Source organism: Oryzias latipes, chromosome 13 (genome assembly GCF_053564925.1).
Source record: "Oryzias latipes strain Hd-rR chromosome 13, Olatipes_Hd-rR_3.1".
Lineage (NCBI taxonomy): Eukaryota > Metazoa > Chordata > Actinopteri > Beloniformes > Adrianichthyidae > Oryzias > Oryzias latipes.
Genome location: NC_136249.1, coordinates 20,723,414 through 20,748,344, shown reverse-complemented (window position 1 = coordinate 20,748,344; position 24,931 = coordinate 20,723,414). Strand labels below are relative to the sequence as shown.

General features: G+C 37.9%; 2 protein-coding genes across 8 annotated transcripts in view; both read right to left on the bottom strand.

The window, feature by feature from the left end:
* Positions 1-593: 593 nt before the first annotated feature.
* scn3b (sodium channel, voltage-gated, type III, beta) lies at positions 594-10,651 on the bottom strand. Of its 2 annotated transcripts, XM_011482572.4 has the most exons (6): positions 9,926-10,651; positions 8,837-9,000; positions 8,524-8,752; positions 5,791-5,929; positions 2,349-2,433; positions 594-1,522 (listed from the first exon to the last, which is right to left on the bottom strand). In XM_011482572.4, the coding sequence occupies exons 1-5, from the start codon at positions 9,978-9,980 to the stop codon at positions 2,370-2,372; spliced, it is 651 nt and encodes a 216-aa protein (XP_011480874.1). In that variant the 5' UTR covers positions 9,981-10,651; the 3' UTR covers positions 594-1,522; positions 2,349-2,369. The 2 variants fall into 2 exon arrangements, with proteins under 2 accessions (XP_011480874.1, XP_011480875.1); XM_011482573.4 differs by lacking the exon at positions 2,349-2,433.
* Positions 10,652-14,062: 3,411 nt separating this feature from the next.
* The window catches only part of LOC105355468 (uncharacterized), a 37,462-nt gene continuing 26,593 nt past the window's right edge, over positions 14,063-24,931 (bottom strand). The window contains exons 46-64 of one of the 6 annotated variants that reach the window (XR_013647266.1): positions 24,706-24,850; positions 23,495-23,627; positions 23,217-23,369; positions 22,986-23,112; positions 22,697-22,908; positions 22,424-22,586; positions 20,582-20,665; positions 20,038-20,198; positions 18,897-19,011; positions 18,592-18,788; positions 18,469-18,511; positions 18,253-18,399; positions 17,822-18,157; positions 17,563-17,660; positions 17,374-17,480; positions 17,210-17,289; positions 15,460-15,488; positions 15,226-15,354; positions 14,063-14,769 (exon numbers count right to left, since the gene is read on the bottom strand). Coding sequence is in view for 5 of the 6 variants with exons in the window: in XM_023961771.2 (XP_023817539.1) it covers positions 14,491-14,769; positions 15,226-15,354; positions 15,460-15,488; positions 17,210-17,289; positions 17,374-17,480; positions 17,563-17,660; positions 17,822-18,157; positions 18,253-18,399; positions 18,469-18,511; positions 18,592-18,788; positions 18,897-19,011; positions 20,038-20,198; positions 20,582-20,670; positions 22,424-22,586; positions 22,697-22,908; positions 22,986-23,112; positions 23,217-23,369; positions 23,495-23,627; positions 24,706-24,850 (2,743 nt within the window). In the remaining variant the exon portion in view is untranslated. Of the gene's footprint in view, positions 14,770-15,225; positions 15,355-15,459; positions 15,489-17,209; positions 17,290-17,373; positions 17,481-17,562; positions 17,661-17,821; positions 18,158-18,252; positions 18,400-18,468; positions 18,512-18,591; positions 18,789-18,896; positions 19,012-20,037; positions 20,199-20,581; positions 20,671-22,423; positions 22,587-22,696; positions 22,909-22,985; positions 23,113-23,216; positions 23,370-23,494; positions 23,628-24,705; positions 24,851-24,931 lie in introns of those variants that run through there. The other 5 variants (XM_023961771.2, XM_023961772.2, XM_078930073.1 and 2 more) reach the window with 5 other exon arrangements.

Here is a 24,931-nt window from a genome sequence, read left to right as displayed (position 1 = left end):
GCTTAGCTATCAAATACTGTTATGTTTCCAGAGGAGTCTGCCTTGTTACAGACATGATTGGGTTGCTATAACAACAGCTGCTGCTATATCTGTCACTGCTGGGTCATGGCTACCTAAAAGAGCAACATACATCCCATCTTGTCCAGAATGTCAGTCCATGTTTCTCTTGTTGTTTTCCACAGACCGCCTGGCCTTGAATAATATAAAGTATCTCATTGCTCACATGGAAAAAAAAGAGGGGGGTGGTGTCAATCAACAAAAAGCTTAATCGTCACTTTGTTTCAGAGAAATGGTTATTCCTTCCCTTTTTTTAAATCAAAGACAAACAGATCAAAAGTTTTTCTTCTGTATGTTGCTTTTCTGCAGTATTATGAGCGCTGAAAAACACCAGGGATGCTTTCTGAGGGTTGATTTAAGATCAGCCCACCCCCCCACCCCCTAACAACCACACTCACACATAACAAGGTGAATGCACAGAAAGTCAATTCTGTTTTCTAGTAAAAGTATGAAAATAAACAAAATGTTTTGGACCCATAGCTTTTTATCAGCATCTGTGCAAGAGCGTCAGAAAAATGAATAACTCAGCTCACAGCTTGGTTGGATACACTGTGTTTAATCGTTCAAAAGTAGCTCAGTCACACATGAGATGCACTGCTTCTGTTGCAGATAACAACAGCATTGCATGACTGAATCAAATCATAAACATTTATTCAGCATTGCAATATAGAAAGAGGCACACATTTAGTCGCAATAGCAACTGTCAAAGCTCAAAAGTTACATTTCTGTCTAATCAAGTGCAGTAAGATTTGACCTGCTAATCTCTGACATCAGGGATGAATGAGGATTAAATATACAGGCAAATTAAGGAAAAGAAATACATGTACAGGTTAGTTCTGAATTTAAAAAAAAGGATTTGGATGTATTATTATATATATTGTTATAATGGAAATTCAAAAATGCATACATAAAAAAAAGCTGTGAAAGATGCATCCTGTAAAAAAGATTTACAATCCTGACATTGCACCAGTACAAATAAAAATGTGACCCAAAAATCACATCATTTCATAGAAAACATAATAAAAATATTAAGCTAGCATTATAGAATTATTGTAGAAGTTTGAGTTTTTTAGGCTTGACCACAGAAGGAAAAGCATATAAGGTAAAAGTTCATAAAAGTTATAAAATCACAGAGGCACTACTGACTATTAGGAAAGAGTCATCTAGTCTATATAATGACAGGTCCAAAAAGAGCATGGCTGTTACTTATTACTGTAAAAAGTGCAGGGCAGTAATGGTATTTGTGAAAGCACTTGATTTCAGAAGCCTATCATCAAGGTAGAAAAAGAGAGAAGAACATTGAAGAACAAAAAACGTGGCTATGTCGATTGGCTCTTCACAAAAACAAATCTGTCACACAGTAAATCTGCATGGCTTACAGTTATGATATGATAGCAACATTGATGTGATCATGGCGTCGGTACAGTTGCCCCATGACAGAAGTCTGGTAGTGACTGATCAATACCTAAAAAAAAAAAAAGAAAAAGAGAAGAACATGTTTTCATCAAGGACCACATAACAACTGAACCTTTAAAGACACACTCTAATTGAAATAGTGCTTTTGGTGTTTTTAACATGTTCTTGTAGCATTTTTGTCATGATGGAGGACATAGATATAAAAGAGAAATAAGATTAAAATAGCATTTTCTGAGTATTTCTTTATTCAAATTGTGGGGATCCATTTTGATGCATCCACTTGTAGACAAATAGATGCATTCCTGTCCTTAGCTTGTATGTGGAACTCTACAGAACTCTACAACAGAATAGCTCCAATATTGCTCGCTATTTTTGTTGCATCACTAATGTTAGCTCAGGGTGGTGAGGGGCTGCAAGCTAGCTGGAGAGACTGTAAACAAAGGGATGATGGGTAGTCAGTGCATTCTTACTTTCGCACCAGCAGTCCCCCCCCCCACAACTCAGAGGTGAATTTCTAAAGAACTCCATGATTTGAGTGGGACTTCTACCAAAAATGAGAGACACCTTTAACAATTTCAACAAACATTCCTGTGCAGATAGTTGCAGTGTGTTTAAAATTGCATACATGAGTGTGGCTTTATGGTTTTTAATCAAATGTGATGGATGCAAAACAGAGACAGTTTTGGATGGCACCACAAATGGGGCTTTGTGAAAGCCTGTGAAGGGAATGAGCAGAATGAGACATGGAGGTTGTTAACACAGCACGACTTTACCCCAAAACTGCACAGTTATGAGCAACCAGGCCATGATTCAAAACAAAGAAGGGATGACTTCAGTGATCAGGGGTCAGGCTGACAGAATCCTGTGTAAAGTACCGTGTCAATGAAAACCGGTAACTATTCGGTAACTGCAGCAGCTGGATTGTCTTTCTGCTCTGAAGGAATGGCTAGGTAGTTTGTCCTGTGGGCAGATTGATAGAAAAACAGCAGAGTATCTAAAAGCTTGTTATAATGCCCTTTCTAGCAAGATACAACACAGATGAATGAGTTCTCTTAACTTTTGGACCAGGGCAGCATTCATGCTGAGACTTACCTTTTCAGTCACACTTCTTCACCAGCAAAGAGAGTTAATTTTAGGAGATAGAACTCATTACTTTAGTGCGATCAGTGGTGAGAGACTGTACATGGAGGAATCTTGACATCTACATTTAGTATTTAACAGCAAACTCAGTCTAATGAAAGTGCTACAACTAAAAAAGGCTTTCAGCTTCATGATTCAGCTTGTGGATGAAGCAAATGTGTATATTTTAGGAGTCAATGACTGTCAGCAATTTTTAAAGTTTTTTTGTCCAACTTTTTTGCTAAGTGTTACTTGTTTGACCCCCCCCCCCCCCCCCATCTTTTTCTCTATTAATATAATTATTATGACCTGAACAACTAACATAATCAGGCTCATTAAACTTGTTAGACAAAGCTGCTTCTTTGAGCAAGACTGCTCACTACAGAAGTGTCAGGGTTAAATAATGATCCGGCCACAACCCATTAACCCTTTAAATTGCAGGTGATGTTTAGAGTTGCACACATTCAGTGCTCTTCCCATCTGTTCACGGATCAGCAATCGGCTTAAACGCAGAGAAAAAGTGATTTCATACAAAAGAGGCAGCCCTTGATGGGCTCAAATCATTGACTGTATATGAGAAATGGACTGAGTGACCCCTCCCCCCTCGCATTCCAAACAGGAAGTACCCACTGATTCCAAGAAGTCAAAATCCTATAGACTTCTTTGAGAAATAAACAGCTATTACTCAGTCATATTTGTCAAAATCAACATTTATGTTCTCCTACCTTGTATGTTCTTGCTATTTCTATTTTTTTCATGATATTCTTTTGTTTGGGCAAGTTATTCAAGTTATAAACTGACCAATGAAATGCCGTAGTAAAAATATGTGGTCTAATGTCGAAATCGGTCAAAGCGTTTGACAGATTCTCCCAAGCCCGCTTTCAAGTGGTAGGGTTGTGGTCTTTCAACAAGTTCCGTCCTGACTGGCGAGACTGTTTGCCATAGAAATGCTGACTGACTTGGACCAATCACTGCTTACTAACAATTCCTGGTTCCAACATAGTGACGTTCCTATATCGCGCAAAAATGGCGACTGACTTTACTTAGTGTCACTGAAACCAGAAGTAGTTCTGTTCTGATATACAGTCAATTGTTCAAAAAAGCAACCAAACAGGGCAATTGTTTAAACTTAAACTTTTTTTCTATGTATGTGCAATAAAATATGTACTAAAAATATTGAGTGTAATTTCTTTTTTTAATCTTTAAACCTATCTATCCATTTGTATGCAGCTACAGTCAATCCCAGTTACCAATCATTAACTAACACAACATTTATTCCAACTCTTACTGCTCTCATTCTCTATTTTAACAAAAAGGTATAATTTGAATTGTAAAGATTAAAATGTTATTCCTTGATTTAAAAAAAATGTCAATAACATTTTCTTATGCCTATGTTTTTATGTGAGATTTGGAATCAGCCTTAAGTGTTTTTGTTTTTTATTTAATAAATAATATCCATGTCTTGTGAACTTTCTGCCAGTACTACTTCTGCAGGATATGAATTATCTGCAGAAGTTGTCAGTGTGGATTGACTTGCATAATCCAGTCTCTTACGGCACAGAGGGTGTGCAGAAAGTCACTTTCAGAAGGAGGTGAAAATCCATTTCGGCTGTTAAGGCTCATTTAGAATAAAGAGCAGTCAGCAGACCTTAAAATTATTCAAGTCTGCTGACATTCTTAAATGTTAAGAGGAATTAAAGTTGCAGGAAGGTTAAAAGCAAACGTTTCTTTGACTCAATTACTGCTGTCTGTCATGTTCCTGTCTTCTGTCTAGCTTTTTGCAGTCAATTATTTTCTTTAGATGTTTATTCATCATTATGTAATACAGTGGGGCAAAAAAGTATTTGGCAGTAAGTTCTGCAAGATTTACCGGTTAAAAAGATGGAAGAGATGTGATGTTCATCACTAATGTACAGTGAGAGACAGAATTTAAGTAAAAGAATCTGGAAAATCACATTGAAAGATGTTAAGAATTTCTTGGATAATAGGGCAGAAAGTAAGGATTTGATCATAAGAAAAGTCACCAGGTTTGTCACACACTGTAGCTGCTATTTTGGCCCATTAATCCATGCAGATCTCCTCTAGAGCTGTGATGTTTTGCAAGGCAACACATAATTTCAACTCTCTCCACAAATTTTCTGTTGAATGAGAAATGGAGACTAGCTAGACCTCTCCAGAACCTTGACATGCTTTTCGTGTTAAAGATTATTGTCGGAATATCCAGGCATATTTCATCTTCAATATTCTCACTGATGAAAAGAGGTTTTTGCCTAAAATCTCACTACTCGTGGCCCCACTAATCCTTTTCTCAATGATTTTCAGCTAATCATCCTCTGGATCATCCAGAAGATGGTCTCTGGCAATCTTTAGACAGGCGTAGACATTGCTGACTCAAGCAGGGGGACTTTTGGAGCTCTGCAGGACCTGAATCCATGATGATGTAGTGTGTTACCAAACGCAACCTTTGTTACTGTGGTTCCAACTCTTTTCAGGTCATTGATTTGTTTTTCTGTATTGTTTTATGATGTTTCCTTATTATTCTCAAGATCATTTGAGGTGGGATCTTGAGAATAATGAGGAATTGTCAGTGGTCTTGAATTTACAGTTGATCTCTTCTCACCAAACTGCTTGCTTATAGTAAATTTGTTTATCCTAGTCTTGTTAAGGTTTATAATCTCATACCTGGGGTCCTTAGACGGCTCTTTGGTCATGGTCAAAGTGGAGTTGTTACAGTCTGTCTGTTTGAGAGTTTGAAGAGGTGGCTTTTATATGGATAACCAGTTAAAAAAGCTGCCATTAAAAAAGGGTAACGAGTAGAGAATCTAGAAGAAGAGCTTCTCAAAGAAGAAGTGACTGGTCTGTGAGGGACAGATTGCTTATACTTACTTTCGGGACTATTATAACATTGATTAAAATTGACACAATTTTATTTCTTGGATATTTTTAACAAAATGCAACTCACATCTCACACCCATGATGAACACACCGCTCCATCTTTTTCAGTGGAACAACTTACAGAATCTGTGACAAATACCATTTTTGCCACACTCTTTATGTACCCTCATGCTTTCATGGGTTTTAAACAAACACAATTTGAATTGACATACACCTTTGAACATGTCACAGCTCAAACACTGTTTCACTTTGCTGTCCAGTTGCATTAGTAGGGATCTGTAAATGCAGTAAAGTGAGACTCACGCCGTGTCCTGCGCCTGGTCATCAGATTTGGAGATCTTTCTGTAGCAGTACACCATTTCTACCAGAAGCCAGAAGGTCAAGAACACAAGCAACACATACATCATGATCTCAGAGTAGATTGCTGTCGTGTCCTCAGAGGCTGTGAAGCACAAATAGCAGATAGGGACATGTTTTATTCAGCATGCATTCATTGTCTGAAGTTTTCTAGAGAAAAAGAGCTACTATTTTGAAGGAAAAAAAGAGACTTCTTTTGTTGCTTTGAAAGAATATGGTAATTTTTTATTTGTAACCCTGCTGGCACACTATCTGTATATCATAAATTATGAACAAGATGATATGTCCCCACTTTTACTTAAAAAGTTTACTTCCTCTGACTAGTGCTTTTCATTAATTTTAAAATATGGAAACTTTTGTCACAACTTTTCATCACAAATAATGATCAGATATGTTTTCACATTCCATGCTGCTTACTATTGTGGGATATTCTTTTTGCAGGGTTTTAGGATTTACTTGTGGGAGGACTATATTAAAAAGTGTTTTAAGGTAACATTTAAGTTTAGTCTATACTGAACAATGGAAAGCACATTCTAACACTATCATTAAAATCTAAAATGACACGTTTACCATGATATGGATCAAGTGCAAGTTCGTCACACGTGAAACATTTTGTAAAACTTTCAATATAAAACCTTTTTACATTTAGATTTAGAAGATGCAGGCAAAAGGTGTGCATGAAAAGTATAAGTCTATTTGTCTATGATGATTTGATAACCTTAAATTAGAGGTTAAAGGTCCGCTGTGGAGATTTATTTAAAATAAACATTTTTAAAAAAATGAAAGGCTTACTCTGTAAAAACTTGTTCTTGGAATCCTAAAATAAACTCCACAGGGAACCTTTTACAGAGGAAATTAGAAAAATGTACAAAGTCACAGTGGATCTTCAATTTTAGGACAGATGGTAAACCCTCTGATGCATTCTCAGAACTGCAGAAGAAAAAGAAACCTTCAATAAATGTTGTGTGGGTTTCTAAGCGTATGCGTGAGTTGGCGGTGCAGCTGCAAATTAGCCGCTTAAGCGCACATTCAGATTCATCCCACAAGCTGCCAATAAATGTGAAAACTTCAGGAGAGGTAACAAGATTGATAGAATTGTTTAAAACAGGAAAATAGAGCTCTTGTGCTTATACTAAAATGAAAATGTACGAGTGTTAAATTGTTGCCTTAATCTCTTTTGTATTTTTTTTTAAAAAAATGAGCACAGACGTTTAAACCAGAAAAAAAACAAATTTGTGATTTTATAGTGAATTGTTCCAAAGTGTTTCATTTTGTGCCCATCTTAGGGCAATAAAATTCACTCCTATCCTTTACTTTACAACATAATTCTATCTGCAGAGATTTTGAAAAAGTCAAAATATTTACGATTGGTTTCCCTTTTATTTACGTCATCAACATTTCAATCAAGAATCTTTTTGTAGGCAAATTTTTGCCAAACGTTCAAAGAAATTCAAGCTTTTCCTCTTTTACCGTATTTTGGTTTGGAGCCACTGTGAAGTTGTTAATTACTGAGTGTTTACCAAATTCCAGAAAGCCATTTGTCCAGAATGTGACAGATTAACTGATCTGGTTCTGAAAATAGAAACTGTTATTGAAACCCAATCGCACAGAAGGGAAAGAGCAGCACTGAGCTGTTCCATTCTGCCTTGAAAGACATCATTACTGCAATATGATACCCATGTATATACCCACTTCACTGAAGGCTTTCTGAAATTTGACACCACTGTTATATGAAAAATGAAGAAAGCTTTTAATATATGTATAGTAAAGAATCAAACAGTGCCAAACTTTTAGGATGGACCTGCAGAAACCAAATACTTAGAAAATACGACACTTTGTTGCTACAAACTTGTCTCTGGCACTGCCTCTAACTGAAGCCTAACCATATGCAAGCACAAAAATGAAAAATTCAAAGAAGATGAGGGACGATCGAGGAACCAAATATACGTGTCGTATATTTTCGATCAGGATGGTAAATGACACATTCAGCAAGCCGAGCATTCAGAAAGCAGAATACGTTACCCCTTTTTAACAGATAGCAAAGTAGCTGGTTTGTTTTAACCCCTTCACTGAAAACAGAAGACAGCATCGAAGGCCAATAAATGAAGACGAACAAAACAGAATTATTCCAAATCAATCAGAGCGGTTACAAGGAAACAAATGAAGATTGGAAAATGGTATACAGTCGTTTGTGGCAGACTACCTTCATTCTGATGCATCACCAGCAAAAACACCAAGCGTGAAATCTAACTACATGGGCCACATCTGGTGAACAACTAACACATTTTTGTGTTTGTTTTTTGCAGCATCAGATGAAGCCAATGCACCACACAGAGAGACTTCTCAGTACACACAGGCCAGCACAGCACATCTCCTAGGGTTCAAATGTGCAGTGCTGTTGGGAGGATATAAATCATGAGTATTTTGACAATCAGCTTTGAAATTCCTGTGCGTACAGGCTAGAAAAGCAATCTAACTTAATAAAACATAAGAAAGGTTCATTTGCAAAAAAATTGATATTCTAAATATATTTCTACCATCAAAGCTGGACTAAGAATGTATATTAATTATTGATTCACAACTTTCTACATGGGTCATAATTCCATGTTTTTCTAAACACGAGCAGCCAAGAGAATGACATATACTGCATTTGACACTCTGCTTTTTAAAATCACTGACCTCTCTCTTTCACCGTTAGAGTGATGTTCTTTCTGATGAAAAAGGTGGGAGTAAAGAAGCGAAAATCAAACTCCCGAGAAACCTCGCACTGGTATAAACCACTGTCGTTTAAGGTGACGTTGAGGATCACAATCGAGAGATCTTGCAAGTCTTTGCTCCCATTCCAGGCCAAGCGACCTTTAAAGGGTCCGTCCAGATCTGTCTCTTTAGTGTTTTCGTATTTGTATATCTAGAATAGAGAGATGACTTGCTTGGAATGTTGCAAGGATACAAAAGGCTGAACGTTAGGAGGTATACAGTGGCAGCAACTTACATGTGTCATGTCACCTGAATCTGAAAAGTAGAACCAGTTCACGAGTGTCCGTGCTTTGACCTCCTCCCTCTTCATACAGGAGATGCAGGTCAGCCTCATCTGGGTCCCGATGACTGCTTCAGTATCAGACGGTACATCCACACATACAGGTCTGCACAATTGGACTAGACGGGCATGGAGATGTTACACAAACACCCTTTCAGGCTATTTCTCCCAAATTTGTATAAATGTCTGTGTTGAGGTTTTTCTTTGACAGCAATGATGAAAACTGGAAAGTATAAACACTATCCAGCCACAGTGTTATTCAATACTTGTCACTGGTTTTGTGTATTTCAGAGCAGAAGTGCTGACAAATGCAAATGGAATTCATCAAAGTTTTTGAAAGTTGTGCTGACCCAAAGCAGAGCTACAATCAAAGTTGTTGAGAAGCAGAATTTTAAACTCCTGATGAGTCAGTATTATTTTTTTTTAGGTTACTCATCCCCCCACATTTCCAGAGAAGCAAAATCATCAGGACAAAAAAATAAAAAGCCCACAAGCATTAAAAAGAGAGACAAATTCAATTATCTTGCGCTGGATTCACAGTACTGTTGGCAAATCAAAGGTCATTCAGACCACATGAATGATGGCCTCTGCTAGAGAACATGTGGGAGGAACAAATGAGTGGATGGAAGCTATGAGTGTTGAAGGGGGCTGTTAAGTGTCATGAGCAAGCTGAATAAAAGGACCAAATCAAGAATTACATTAGCAGCTGAATACAGAGTAGGATCTTTATGTAAAAAGAAAACATTTCCTGAGTTTGAAAGCTTTCAGATTTCTAACATTATGTGAGGATCACATCAGATGCATGCACGGCCCAGTGCTCTTATATAACAAAACCCCCCAGCAGGCAGACAGTGACAACATCTTTTTGTGCTCTTCAGAAACAGGAAAAACAGTTACTGTCTGGGGGACAAACTGGGGAAAGGCACAAGACATAACAGGATTTGATTTGAGCTCATAAACAATAAAAGGAAAAGGCATTCGAAAGGTTGCGTTGGAAACTAGACAAAACATGCAACATTTTCATAAAATGCATATAATACTTACCAAATAAAATCAAAAAGGCCACAGTGTTTAGATAAAGTCTGTTCAGAGTGAGCATATTTATCTATTTTGGGAGCTGCAGAGGCTAAGAGTCTCTGGAAGTTTACTTTGTCTGAAGCTGGAGGTTCAGGCTGAGACCGGACGACTTCAGCACCACGGACAGCGCCTCTGCAGGTACCCCCCTTCTGTACTGCCGAACATCCGAACCGAACCTTCGCGTCACAGCGCTATCAGGAGCTGAAATTAGTTCCTTATGGAAAAAAATCGTCCTAAATGATCGTTGTCACTGCAGGAAATCGACAGTTTGCTGCGCTCGGAGGAACAAACAAGTCGGCGGTGCGCGGCAGCGTCTCGAATGATGCAACAGTTTTCTCGGCCGCAACTCCTGCTGTTTGGAGCGGAAACATCCAAAGACGGTTCTGATGTGAACAGGGAGGCGGAACCTGTGGATTCTCTGTGACTGATAATATAAATTACTCACTCTTCCTGCGAGGTGAGGCTTTCCTGTAACAGCCAAAAAGCCGGCTCGCTTTCCTTCACTCTCAAACAGAGGCAGGACTATATTGATTGCTAGAAAATTGTGTCCTCCATTGACAGATAACTGATGACATTTCCCAGCTGCAGCTCGCTGCCTTTGTTTTCTTTTCTTTTTTCCCAGTAGACACTCAACACTGGCAGGAGCGCGGCGTTTGATACGCATGCGTGAGTCACTCCCTCCTACACTACAATGAGCATGAACATAAAATTGCCAATACTGGTCAGCCAAACCTCATCATGCAGGCCTGCATGCTTGTCTGATTATTATTACTGCAGTTTTAAATGAACTGATCTCAGTATAAAATATTGTTTATGTTTAAAACCCAATATTTTCATGTGAGTTCACATGCTGTTGAGCAGGATGGAGGAAATACATATAGGTCATTGTTACATAATCCTGTTTAGCAGCTGCTTCTGGCAGAGATTCTTGTCAAAACAATGTTTGTTACACATGCGCTTCATTATTTTTCTGCTTCACAAGCTGCTCTCTGGCGATCTAAGGCTAAAATGAGAAATCAAGGCAGCTCAAGGTTCAAAATATCCAGTTTGGGCTCTTGGGAAAGACCCTTTGTGCGATTTCCTTACTAGCCACAAGAAGGCCTGTTGCTGGTCCCCATCCTGTATAAAATACAGGGTGTCAGGAAGGGCATCCGGCATTAAACATCTCTGCCAAACTACCTGTGTGAATCATTGAAAGCTGATTTGCTATAGTGAACCCTGAGGAGATATGCTGAATGGTGAACAACATGTTTAAAATAAATCCACAATTCTGTAATCCACTTATAATCAAGTTAAAGAAAATAATTCCTTATAAAAGTTATATGTGTTTGTACTTCAACTTTTGGTTCTTCCTTTAACTTGTAGCCCATGTTTGACCTAAATCGTGTGCATTCTGTGACTGATCCGCATGTAATGACATTTTTTGTTATTTATAGGATTGATTCATATTGCATGTTTTAAAGGAATTCCTCATGGCAGGACATTTTCCACAAAATTATTCAGAAACTCAGAGAAAGAGAAAAATTATTTTTACACAAAGAATTTGAACTAGATCAAGCATTTAGCTTGAAAAAGAGATCACTCAACATTTTGGCACTTTATGCATTTAATCTTACTCTCAATTTTATGTTTTTATATTCGTCTTCTGTTTTTAATTGTAGCATCTTATGAGGATTTTAGCCCCACTGTTTCTTGTGGGAATATTATCAGCCAGAGCTTGCCAGCTTGGTTGGTGGCTGTTGTTGCGGGTGTCGCCCTTGCTGGGGCAGCTGGAGTTCAACATTGCAGCCTCATGGCTGTGAAGTGGACCCCTTTGCCATCCTGGTCTGGGTGGGCACAGTGGCAATGTGTGTACCGCTGAACTGGCTCCTGGTATGAAGAGACTCTTTCCTCACAACAGAGCCAAGCCTTAAATTTCTTTTAGTAGTTACTTTTATCAGTACTCATTGTATGTGGGGTCATGAGTCGTATCTTTTAACAGAGGGGAGTGGGAAGGGTATAGGGTGGGTTTTTTATTGTAATATTGTGTGTTTTTTATTTTATTTTTTGTTCTAAATGTTAAAGTGCTTCGAGTTCCACAATGTATTAGAAGCCCTACTTTTTTTTTTTTTTTTTACAAATAAAGTTATATTTGATTTGATTTGATTCATCTTAACAATTGTGCTATCTTGTGGGTTCAAAATGACCCCACCCTTACATTGATGTGTTCTCCCTACCATGACAAAGGTGGATAGAGGTGAAGAGGATTTCGTGTAATCCATGGACACCAGTGAAGATCAAAAAGCATTGAAGAAAAAAGGTTCAGCGCACTTTCTTGTGGGGTCCAGATGACCCCACTCCCAACATTTAAGTACCTTGAATAACACAAGGAATAAAAACAGTTAATAATAATAATAATGGATTGGATTTTCCTACACTTTACCAGATGCTTAAGGTATTTCTAATGTTGCGTCATTAATAGAGAAAAATTTGAACCCAACTCATTTACATTTATAGCTTGGATTGATCTGCATTGTAAACGGCTAAACTGGTATTTTATTTAACAGAGGAAGGCAGACTGGAGCTGGATGCTTTATCAGTGCTGTTCGAATCAGCTGCAGACTGGTGCACTGAGGGACAGACTAAATATGGTATGTCTACTGAAACCACATCCTGCAGATAGAGAAACCATAGCAACAGTCGCACAGTGCCATGGTGACTACAGTTGGGTCTGCTTAACGAGCAACAGACAATAACCATCATCCCATCCCCAATAAACAAAGAAGCTCAAATACAACAGCAAATAAATACAATGTGTTCTGATCTTTACCACAGCGGTGCAGGCAACTGTAAAATGGAGGAAACTAGCTGCTCCATGTGCTGCAATGTAAACACATGAAAGGCCATGAGAATGTGTATATGGAGTAAGGAGAAGTAATTCAGGCATCTTGAGTTTTTGGGTTTATAGGTTACGTCTGTTTGTGCTCAAGTATGTCTTCATATGTGTGTGCGTGTGCATGCCTGAGCGAGGTCCTCGAGGATATGCCGTACAGAGCAGATTTTCAGGGATTTGGAAGGATTTCAAGATTATAGAATGATTACAACACAGAGCTATGGATCAAATATGATGGAAATTGAGATACAAATCTCGTGCTGTTTACAATAAAAACCTCCTAATGCTGGAGTTTGCAGAGCATTAGCGGAGCTTGACTTTTTGCTTATAATTTATCTCTGTTTTGTTTGCATCTGTTGTTTTTAGGTGAATTTTCTTTTTCTTTTTTTAAGTAAAAACATTTGTTGTCAGCAACATTTGTGTGGATTTGGGATAAAAGTATTGCAGGTACTGCTGGAAAAGTCTTTCAAAAATAATACAATAAACCTCTCCAAACTCGGATGTTCATATTCTGGAACAAATAACACCTAAAGCCAGATCCACTAAGGCAACCACTGTTTTGATTTGGACAACTGGAGCAAATGTAATTTTGTACTACTGCAAATCCCACAATAGCAGATTTACACAACACACACAAGCACAGCTTTAGCACAGTTGCATTCTTCTGTGTCCTGCTGAGGTAAACATGCAGGCCCACATCAGCTGCAAAGCAGCTAATCTAATTGATAAGCCACAGAACAAAACTCCCTTCCACACACATTACTCACAAAAGTACACACAAACACATCCACAGGGCAATGCCAAATTCAGCCAGGAGCACTTGGCACACAGCTTTAAGCTAACACTGATAGCAAGTGAAGACTTCTTCCATCTGACCTTCTGATTTGGCTCATGGCCTCCTCTAGAAATACTGGCTTTCTATTATAAGACCCACAACCCCATGTGTCAGATAAAGCACTGAACCAGAAGAAGGCCTCAGTCTTGCAGCACAGATCACTGCTCTCTCTGGTTAAAGGGGAATTTTACATGTGTTCCGAACAAAAAAAGGGAAAGGACATAGTTATAGTTCATTACAGACAAAAAGATGCATCTTGTCACCTTTAGGGGGCAGCATAGAAAATGTGAGTGTCACCTTTTTATGCAGTGGAAGTTTCTTTTTTGAAAAAAAGAATACGAAGATTGTTAAGTAAAAAAACAACAACAATAACTTTATAGTCAGGGTAACGCCTCAGTTTGCTTCAAGAAGTTTTTTATTTTTAACTTAGAAACACATGAAGCATAAGCAAAACAGTTAAGATATTTGAAGCTGGTGAAAGTTACTATTAAAAGTCACTTGTATCATTTTCAGTTTAACAGGGAACAACAAATACATATTTATTCAAGGCCAAACATGACAGGGTAGAAAGAAATCAAAGACAAAAGAACAGACAAATTAAATATTATTTCAGCAACATTTTTACATAGATAATTTTACTTTCTGTTCAGTAGTTGCACTCCTTTTCCATGTCTGTATTTTATGTGTGTGTGTTTTGTGTGTGTGTGGGTGTGGGTTCAGCAGTGGGGCAGATTGTCTAGTGGTCACTCCGGCTCTGTTGCTGGTCAGAAATATGACTTTTCAGTAAGAATAACTGTATTGTCTGCTCTCCCCATGCATTTGACTTTAATTAGCAGAGGTGTCACAGCCGTGCTGGTCACTGGCTGTTTTGCATCCATCTGAAGTAGAAACATGCTCACTTTCCTCCTGCTGAATGATGGAGCTGTCACTTTGGGTACGGCCTCCTGCTCCGTCTTTCAACTTGCTGTCGTGCTGCTGGCGCCGTCTCATTAGGTCTAATGTGACTTTTAGCTCATCGAGGCGCTGCGATACAAGGTGTCTCTTGAGTTCCAGCAGGACCGTTCCGCTGCGACTCAGGCTTGGTGTGCTTGCTGAAGATCTCCTCTGCAAAAAAAAAAAAAAGAAGAAGAACTGTAAATGATTTTCAAAAAGGGACAGACAAATTGATGCATTAGCAAGAGACATAAAGATGCAAATGCAGGCACATAAAAGTCAGATACAAAATGAGTCCTGTTCTGGTTCTGAGGCTCAATGAGACCTACGTGATATCTGTATGAAGAGGATTTATTTCAACAATTCATCACCATAAAGAGGCAACATTTTCTACACATTTTAGCTTTTTGGTTAGGCATAGTAGCCAAAGTCATTTCATTTTTGTATTCATGTGAATTTAATAGAGCCACTTTTGGTTGCACACATTTCAAGGTATTTATATTAGACGGATTAGGGTGTTGTGTTGCTGAAGGAAATTAAGTTAACACTTTATGGTTAAGATTTACAATGGTTAAAAGCAAGCAGCAAAAGAGATGAAATACATTGTGTAATTTTGCCGATGGTTACCGTCTGGCTTTCAGCAATGTTCTCTCTGTCGTTTAGCCATGTGCTCATTTGACTTCTCCTCTGAAGCTGCATGCTTAGCTGCAGGAAAGACTCACTCATGCGGTCAATTTCTTCCTCGATACATGAAATCTGGAGAGCAAGAAGTCACCAAGAAAGCTGAGGACTATAAAGGACTGGTTAACAATTTTACTTTCATCATTTGCAAGTTCTGAAATCAGTAAAGGACAGTTTTACCTGCACAGGTGTCCCTTTAGGTGGAAAACCTGCATATATTAAACAAAAGATTTTGTTATTTATGATGGCTATAGAATTAATTTGTTCTGATGAGCAATAGACAAATAAGTTATCAGGTATAATATGTGATATTACTGGCATGAAATTTCTACCAAACTCTTTGATATCTAATAATTACATTATTAGATATGAAAAACAAAAAATCTTTTTGATGCAAATCTAGCAGAATTAATGGAACCTACTTGTCCCATAGGTGCCCTGTATTCAGGGCACCTTCACTTGTCAGTGAAGAGCCTTGGTGTGGCCATGGCCAGCTTTTCCAAACTGCCTTAAAGTCCCACTGATTTTAAATGTTCTCAGTGGTGTTTTAATTATGATTATGCTGTTTTTATCCAAAATCAAGAAACGTGTTGTTTTTAGGACATCGTTTCTGCAGAGCGGCAGTCGTTCATCAGAAATTTACATCTGTGCTGTGGGTGGGACTGTTGGGGCGGAGCAACATCGTCCCGTTGCTTTAAGTTTGGTAACTCCTTGCATTTCTGTTTGGACTGGTTCTCTATGAATCATCTCCAGGTGCTATAAGGAATTCAACCCTTTTTTTCATCTTCAGTGCACTGGCTTTCCATCAGCTACAGGATTCATTGTAAGCGTTCAATGTTTGCATATAAGTTACCGGTATACAATTCCCTATAGATTTAAGAGCTATTGACCCACCGCATCTTCCAGAACTTTGAAGTCCACTAATGAGCTGATCTTAGCTGTGCTGAAAAGATCCTCAAAACAATGAAAAACACATTTTTCTGCTGTCTTTAAAAGAGCTTCACTGCCATCTATTCTACTTTTTGTACTTTTTAAATTTTATTTGTCCAGCTTGTAAAAATGTTTACTTTTTGATGTTTCCTTACTGCATTTTTTGCTTTAATTTATTAGTGATATTTTCTTATATTTACATTTTATCATTTCTTGCGTTTAAGTTCTAGCCATGAATTAGAACTCCATCCATCCATCCATCTTCCTCCGCTTATCCGGGAGTTAGAACTTTTACTTTTAAATTTTTATGTTGCATTTTTATATTTAATTACTTATAGACTATATTTATTTACATTTCATAGAACTATAGTAAATTATTTGTAGAATAGGACAGGTATATTTAAGGGAATTTTTTTTGGTTTGGTTATTTTAACTCAGTCCAGCTTAGCAAACATGTCTGTTTTGCTGTGTAATGTGTGAACTGGTACTATGTTTTCCCTCTCAGAGCAGCAGATAAACTCCTCTTAGTCACAGCAGACTGGGATTCAACCCTTAAACAGGATCCTCCAGTAGGAAAAGGCACTGTTTTTTGCAAGTTTTGTTATATTCTTCTGTAAACTACTTACAATTTTTTGCCACCCCCATTAAGTCTTCATTGGTGCAAAATTATCAACATTTAGTTGTTACTTTACAACATTTTTAGAAGTTTTTATACAGGGAGATCGATATTTAATCTTAAATGCATTTGCTTTAAAGCAAAGCTTTTTGAGCTTTTAAAAAAATATGCATGTCACTCTTGATCTGACTGTATAACTCATGATTTATTATCTTATTTTATATTTTATTATTTTTATACAGTTCATTTGAATTGTATTTTATTTCTAATTGATTGTTTTAACTGTATGTTTTTATTTTGATGGTCCATTTCAACCCTTGTTGAAATGCACATTTTGTGTTAAATGTATTGTGATTGTGGTAAAATAGTAAATATTACCCATACCTGTGTCAGTGTCTGGAACAAAACTTTGTTTGGAATTACAGATGAGCTGCTCCAACTTGAAATATTTATACTTCTCTATTCTATATTAAGGAACAGAAAAAACATCATTTGCTTACATTTCACAGCTGAAATCCCTTTTTCTGGCTGAAATTTTCATCACAAACCTGCTAGCAAGTAAATGTTCAGTGAATAGCGTCTCAGAGGGAACCCTGACAGTGAAAAATTGTTCAGCTAGTGTGCCATGCTCCCCGTTGGATGCATCCAAATTTGCCTATGAAATGGAAGCAAAGAAAAGACTGCCTAAGTGAGCAAAGTCTTCAGATGATGGGAGTATTAAACAGCACGTTACATACCTCTGCTGCACTCCATTTGAATGACAGATTGAACAGCTGAAGGCTGAGAGCGGAAATGGCCTCATCAAGAGCTTGCATAAACCTCTGAGGCGTGGATCCTGTGCCAAAGGAAAATACATAACTTATATTGTTCTCTGAGATGATTAGATACTTTCTGCTTTAGGAAAATGATTTGACTATTGTGATTCACCACATGTAAGGGGTCTGAAGCCAGGATACCAGATTGGCTTTCAGGTCTGTGGTTTATTTTTCTGATTACCTGCTGCTATGTGGGCCATGGACTGCAGGATGACTGCGATGAAATGTCCCACGTGCTGAAGCTTTGCCTCTGACAAATAAAGGATTTGATTGGCTGCATCAAAGTAATAGTCCTCAGAGCAATGTGCCAGCAGACTCTCGTTAGAGACTGATGAGGAAGAGGGGATTGACTTGGCCAGCAGAAGCAGTACAGAGGGGAACCTGGGGCTGTTTGAAAGCAACTGCATCACCTGACAACCAAACAGGAAAACGGCAGAGTGTTGTGGTGAGAGCTTTTCCAGTGAAGTTGGAGTGAGGTGTCCAACATAGTCAACCTGGACGGAATGCAGCATAGCTGCTAAAAATAAAAATGAAAAAATGTAAATGCTGTGTTTAGTGTACCTCAAGATATTCACAACAACATACAACTTCTTTAGACAGTTTTGTTTGTACCATTGTGACAATGTTGACGTGTCTCATCTGTGGAGAGATTTTGTAAGGACTGCTGAATCTCCTGCAGGGTTTTAAACAGAGGAGACAAGGCGACCAGCTTGGACAGATCATGGTCACTGACGCATGGACCTGTGGTCTGCATGTGATCTAGGGAAGAGAGAAATAAAAGAGCCACTGAATGATTCCATCTGCCTTTAACAAAAAGATTTGTTTTACCTGTTTCATTAGTGTCACCTCCTGCTTTGGTCATGAGTGAAAACTGTGGATATTTGACAAATTGGTAAAACCTCTCTTTTATTTTGAATAAAATATATAACAACATCCAGCAGCTGCATTTACCTGTGTAAAACACATGTTGGTCTCTGTGGTTTGCACATATCCAGCTTGAGGCTCACAGTCTCTCATGTGGGGATGAGTAGTTGGACAGTATTGGAATCCACACAAATCCTGGTTCTGCCATGCTTCCCCAGTTAGCTTGAACAAGAGAGCTTCCACTGATTTGAGAACAGCTCCCAGTAAAAATACACAGGCCCCATCTTGGTGACAAGCATGCAGAGATTAGAGGAGAGTGCTTTAAGCACATGACCTTTGACAGAACAATATTCTTTCTGTTGTAAGGTTATTTGATGCCTTTTTACTTTTACCTTGAGAACCAGAGTCTTCGACACTGCTGTGTGATGGTTTCTCCTTCACCGCCTTATCAGTGAGAATTTCTTTAAGGACACTCAGTTTTTTACTGTCCAGATTCTCAATGACATTCTGAAAAATAATATACATTTTATAATAATTAATGTGGGTTTTTTGTATTTGCATTTGCCAAAACTGTTTGCAAAAGTGTCTTGCTCTAAGATGCATTGATTGATTCACAATGTGTTATTTGCAAATAAATTCTTTTTCCACTGTAATTATTCCATTGTTGACTTGTTACTTTTAAGACTGAGATGTTAAAGACCCACTCCAATAAAAATCATGTTTTTAACATGTTCTTATAGCTTTTTTTCTAAATAGAGGACATATTTTCTCAAATCGGGATTGCTCAAGAGTAGACAAAAAAAAGCTGTTTGAAAAAAACGTTCTTTTGTGACGCAGCAAGTGAAATCCGCAGGCTAAAGTCTCACTGCTCCGCTCCATTTTGACAAATAGATCCATTCAGGTCATCCTTTTTTTTTCATCTGAGCTGGAAAACTGCTCGACTGTCTAGCGCCAACATTGCTCACCATTTTTGTTGCACCGCTTATGTTGGGTTGGGGTTGCAAAGGGCAGTTAGCTAGCGGGGGAAATTGCAAACACTGGGATGACAGGAAAGGAGCGGAGGTTTACTTCTATCCCAACAGTCCAGCTCACAACTCAGAGGCGAAATTCTAATAAACTCCTTCCGCTCGGCAGAAACTATTTCCCAGAAAACGGCCAAGGTTTTTTGATTTGGCTAAAAACGGCATAATCATAATAAAAGACCACTTGGAATGCTTTTAAAATAGATCAAAAGATGATTGGAGTGGGACTTTAATGATCCCCTTTTGCTACGTTTTAATGTCTTAACAGTAAGAAATAGATTAATTAGTAAAACATTTAATGGGTAGCAATAATTATTTGAAAATGCCACCCAACATTTTGATCAAATTCAATTTGTTACATTTTTTAGTTGTATGTGATATAAACAGAAATTAAAAGTGTATAGTTCAGGGCGAAATTTTAAAACAATCTGACAAAACCAGGTGGTATTTTAAATATCAGTGCTCATTTTAACATTTTTCTAAGCAATGATTTCATTGAAATAAGTTTCACCTTAAGGGATTCAGCGTGTTCACAGATATTTCTGTAAAATTCCTGCATGTCCTTGCGGTGCCGAGCCAGCTGAGAAGCTATGTGGAGATTTTGATCCTCCAGTTTGTCATAAAGAGTTTTCACATTGAACTCCTCCAGATCGCAGCACCCAGACACACTGCCTAAATGAGAGCAGTAAATACCAATTACCAGGAGATATTCTCAGGGACATTACTCATGATTCAAATGAAGACCTTTCATAATTTGCCTCCACATCAATTCAGCAGTCTATCACAATCTAAAATTATAACATGCACAAAGTCATTAGAGTGCAATATTAGCTTTTTTTATCATTAGACAGACTTAAATAGGCCGCCAATTGCAAGTCATTTTTGATTATTTCATAATGACTTAGGGAACAGGCAGTCAAACTCCCCATCAATCCATGTTAACAGTGCAGACAGAGGGGACTTACAGACTAAAAACATGCCATTTAAAATGTGTTGAAATCCATTACATAGAGAGTAACCCAAACTGCGGTTTATGATGCCACACATGAGCTTACCACCCTTTGAAACAGCTGGTTCCTCGGTTTCTGCTCCCTCTCCAACCCCTCTGCTGCCAAGGATGCCAGCTGGGCTTTGGATGACTGTGCTGAAAAACCATAAAGCTTTATTGTGGGTGATGTTGCCTTTTAAAATAACATTTACATTCTAATAGGTTTACATTGTGTCTAAAAGCAAACCAAATCTCCTAAGGGTGTAACGATTCATTTTAACGGCGATAGGATTCATATAATTTGTGATTGACGATAGGATTCATAGTTGTTCTTGGTTTATTTGAACAATCCGCTTTGATCCGATTCACTGATCTAAAATCCAGGACAAGATCCAGGACATCTTTAGCAAAAATTTGTCAGAGATAAATACCTAGATTTTAACAGTGCATGTGAAGTTTTCCAGATTCCTTGTATTTCTGGCAAGATAAGTAGTGTAAATTAGATATGTTTATTAACAAACAAGTAAACAAGAATTAATGGCAAATCCATTCACATTCCTGTGTGATAAAGTTCAGCCCACTGTTTTTTTTCCACATCCAAACAATCAAAAGGGAACATTATTAGAACATTCTGACACCCTGTATGGTCACATGTCTTTGCTAAATTCAAAGTGTTTCCACACATTGGACTGGAATGATGGCGTGATCCTTTTTTTCTTACATCACCTGTATGTTGTACGCTGTGATGCGTAGGTAGTTTTTACGTCATAGTAAAATAAACCTACTGTGCCTTAATCCAAATGGTATTTTTCCAAGATCAATACAATAAATTTATTTCGTTTTGAAAGAATTTTGTAATGGTTTATTTGATTGGATTCAAAATACAATCTGGATTTTAGGAATATAAATAGATTAATTGATTAAGTCTATTAATTGTTACACCCCTAAAATCTCCTTTAGTGCTAATTCTGACTCATGAAAAAAAACCTTTTTTGCTTAATAGTAAGGAAATTTTAAACGTTTGAGTCAATTAATAAATCAAAGTGTACTTTAGGAACTCTCTGTAGAAGCTTTCTAAGGCTAAATTCAGGATCCAGGCATGCTATGAAAGACCATGAGCAAAACTGATGCTGCTATTAAATACAGTAATGTTATAAATAGAACTCTAACAATGCTTTCAGTCCATAGCAAGTCATCTATGTTGTCCATTTCTTCAGCAACTGACTAACGGCTAATTACCAGTCCTACTTTTATCACAGAAAAACAGCTTCCCTATTTGCAAAGAGTTCCTGAACTATGGCTGCTGCCTGATAAAGTTTCAGGAAAATTATTTTTTTAAAGGTAAAATTAAAGTTGAAAGGCTTTACAAAAGATGTTCATATCATGCTGCAGTTGTGAGGATAGATACAAGAGTGGTGCGCAGTGAGTGTAGCAGTGTTGATAAGGGTTAAAATGTTGCCAGGTTGATGCCTTTCATTACAAAATACTACTCATTTTTAGTAAAAACAAGTTTATTTTGTTGTTTTTTTTTTAGGACCAGAAGGAGACAAGTTTGGGTTTTTTGTCATGCAATGTCACTATACAAAACATGACCTGACTTTTGTAGTCCGATTGCAATCACAAACACCATATTCTGTGTTCAACAAGACACAAGACCCAGATATCTGTCAGCTGTCTGTCCTGGGTCATCCCTGTACTTATCAGTTTCACTCATTGTTTTTTAGATACATTGATAGGTAACATTTGCTACAGTTCAGAACCAATCAAATAATCCCCATTTCAGTTGAATAAACTGAAACAAATCTGGGCTGTTTTTGATATTATGAATGGTTTTAGTACTGCAGAAAAGCCTTGAAAACATAACATTGCATCTATTAAACATCTCTGCATCTTGACATAAATAACAGACCTTTCTCTGCTGCAAACACACTCTACTGGACAGAAGGGTTCCCCAAGGCTGCGCCATTTCGGCTTTGACCTCCAGTGTGGGACAAGCTTTGCTTTGTCTGGCTGCAAAACCAGCACTGTTATGGTCAACACAACAACCACAACTAGCAGCAGACAGAGGACAGCTTCAGGCAGTCAGGAGTCAGAAGGAGAGAGCAAACATTTCAAAAATTAATACTTCAGAACACCATAACATAAATGTAGAGGCTGCTGTTGAAGGGCAAAAAATAGGTACCTAAAATCAGTCCCCAGTCAGGCAGAAGGTTAAGTCGGTGCTGTTTAACAACTCCATATCTGACCAGGTGAGCAGGGGTCATAGGCTGAAATGCAGTGGCCCTGGGGTCACACTCTGCCCCCTCCTCACCGACCACCACCACCATGCTCCTCTGAGGCACTGCACTGTCCACAAACACATACTTCCCTGCCTCAGAAAACACATGAGCGAACCTGAGGACAGGAAGCCAAAAATAAAGAAGAAACCATTGCTACAAACTGTAATTTACAGCATATTCGGGTTATACTACCATGAAGAGTTGAACTTGGTCTGCTTCATGAGTATCTGCAGGTGTCTGAAGGCACCAAAGTCCCACTTTGGGTTACTGTTGAACAGGTGGTCTTTTTGGTACACTGGAAAGTGGCTATAATGGCGGTCTAAATAAGTAAATCAAGTCATAAGATGTTGAACCCCAAGTTTTAGTGACGTTCTCTTGAAATCAGTTTCAAAGCTTATGGATTCATAGAAACGTTTTAGTTACCGGTGTGATTGATGGTAAGATGGAAAATGAGCATATCACCAGAAGAAAGGCAGGCAATGGGATTTGGGATTCTTGGCAGGATGGTCAGTGCGCCATCATCATCATCTGCATTTCTCCTTTTTCTAGTTCTAGTGTTTAGGGCTTCAAAAGGCTCTAAAAAAATAATTAGTTTCTGTTAACTTTTTTTATCCAGCAGCTCTAAGTCACATCTGAATACAGAAATGTATGAGTGGAGTAATCAAGATAGAAAAATAATCAATAACGACACATTTAGTCACCTGATAGAAACTGATAGACAAGGTCCTTCTGTGAGGGAATCCAACCAAACACTCCATCAGAGTCAAACTGGACCAAATAGGTTTTTCCAGATGTCTTTGCATGGATGTCTGGACCTAAAACACTGATTACTCTCTGGATGCAAATGAGAAAAAATAAATAAATAAACTGGTGAGAATTGGAACATTACAGCAGTTCGTCACAGCAGCATTATGGATTTAAATAAAGAGCAAATGTGGCACTAAAAATACTAAACCCACTGTGCAGAGCAACAAATTTCAAACAAGTAACCACCAAGTTATGCTTAAATGTTAAATAACAGGTATTTATCCAAGCAAACTCTGGATGGATGATGTGAAAAAGTATTTAGCTATTATGTTGTTTGGTGGACTGGACATTCATCCTTTAATTTCCCCATGTGAGATAAACAGCTGTAAAGTTTTACCTAAGGAGTAACATCATCTGATTTCAATTGTGACTTTCATTTTTAATGAAGAACCTCAAAAGAGGAGCCAGATCATGTTTGGATGGTTGAAGTTAACAAATAAATAAACAACTCCATATGAAGCAAAGTGTTCTGGGTAAAGTTCTAGGTAAAGTTTTAGAGTTTTTTAGAGTTTTTACAGTTTTTACAGTTTTTAGAGTTTGGCCTGTATATTTTTATTCCCTGTATATTTTGTATTTATTTTATTTTATGGTGCTGCTACTACAACTGAATTTCCCTACGGGGATTAATAAAGTTGATCTTAATCTTAATCTTAAATCTCACAATGCCCCAGAACAGATAAATGTCTCCGAAAGAAACTAAAGTCCATTACACATAAACATAAATTTTACAAGATGTGTAACACAGGAAGCGATCATGTTGTTCCAATAATGCAATACTCATAACTCTCTCCTAACCTTGTGCAAAAAAAATCTCCAAATCTGCAACTGTATTATTTTTCTTAGTGTAGTCAAGGCTAGTAAATGCTGTGCCATGTTTTTCACTAACAAATCTGCTTATGTGGAACCAAAAGTCTGGTTGCTGATGCTGTATTGTTCATTTTATTTTTTTTAAATATATTTAATATCTCTCTTTTAGTCATGCAGACATGTCTAGTAAATAACAGGATTTAACAGGATCATTCTAAATAATTTACTCGACCATTCTATGAGCATTCAGGTGGAGCTGGTCCTCAGCCGTCAGTGATTCTTGTCAGTTTATTCTCACCTTGGTCCAGACCATGCTGTCTCTTTCTTTGAGGCTAAGTAGAATGTCTCCATCTGGTGAAAACTGGGCAGAAAGCTGAGGCAGTCTGGAGAGGCAGGAAGTGTTGCAAAGCTCCTCTGCAGACACGTACTGCTCACAGTGGCAGCTTGTGTCCCATTGTCAGGAAGATAGAAACCGAGACAGCAGGATGTATGTCAGCTTAAAATAATGGAAAAACTGAGTAACC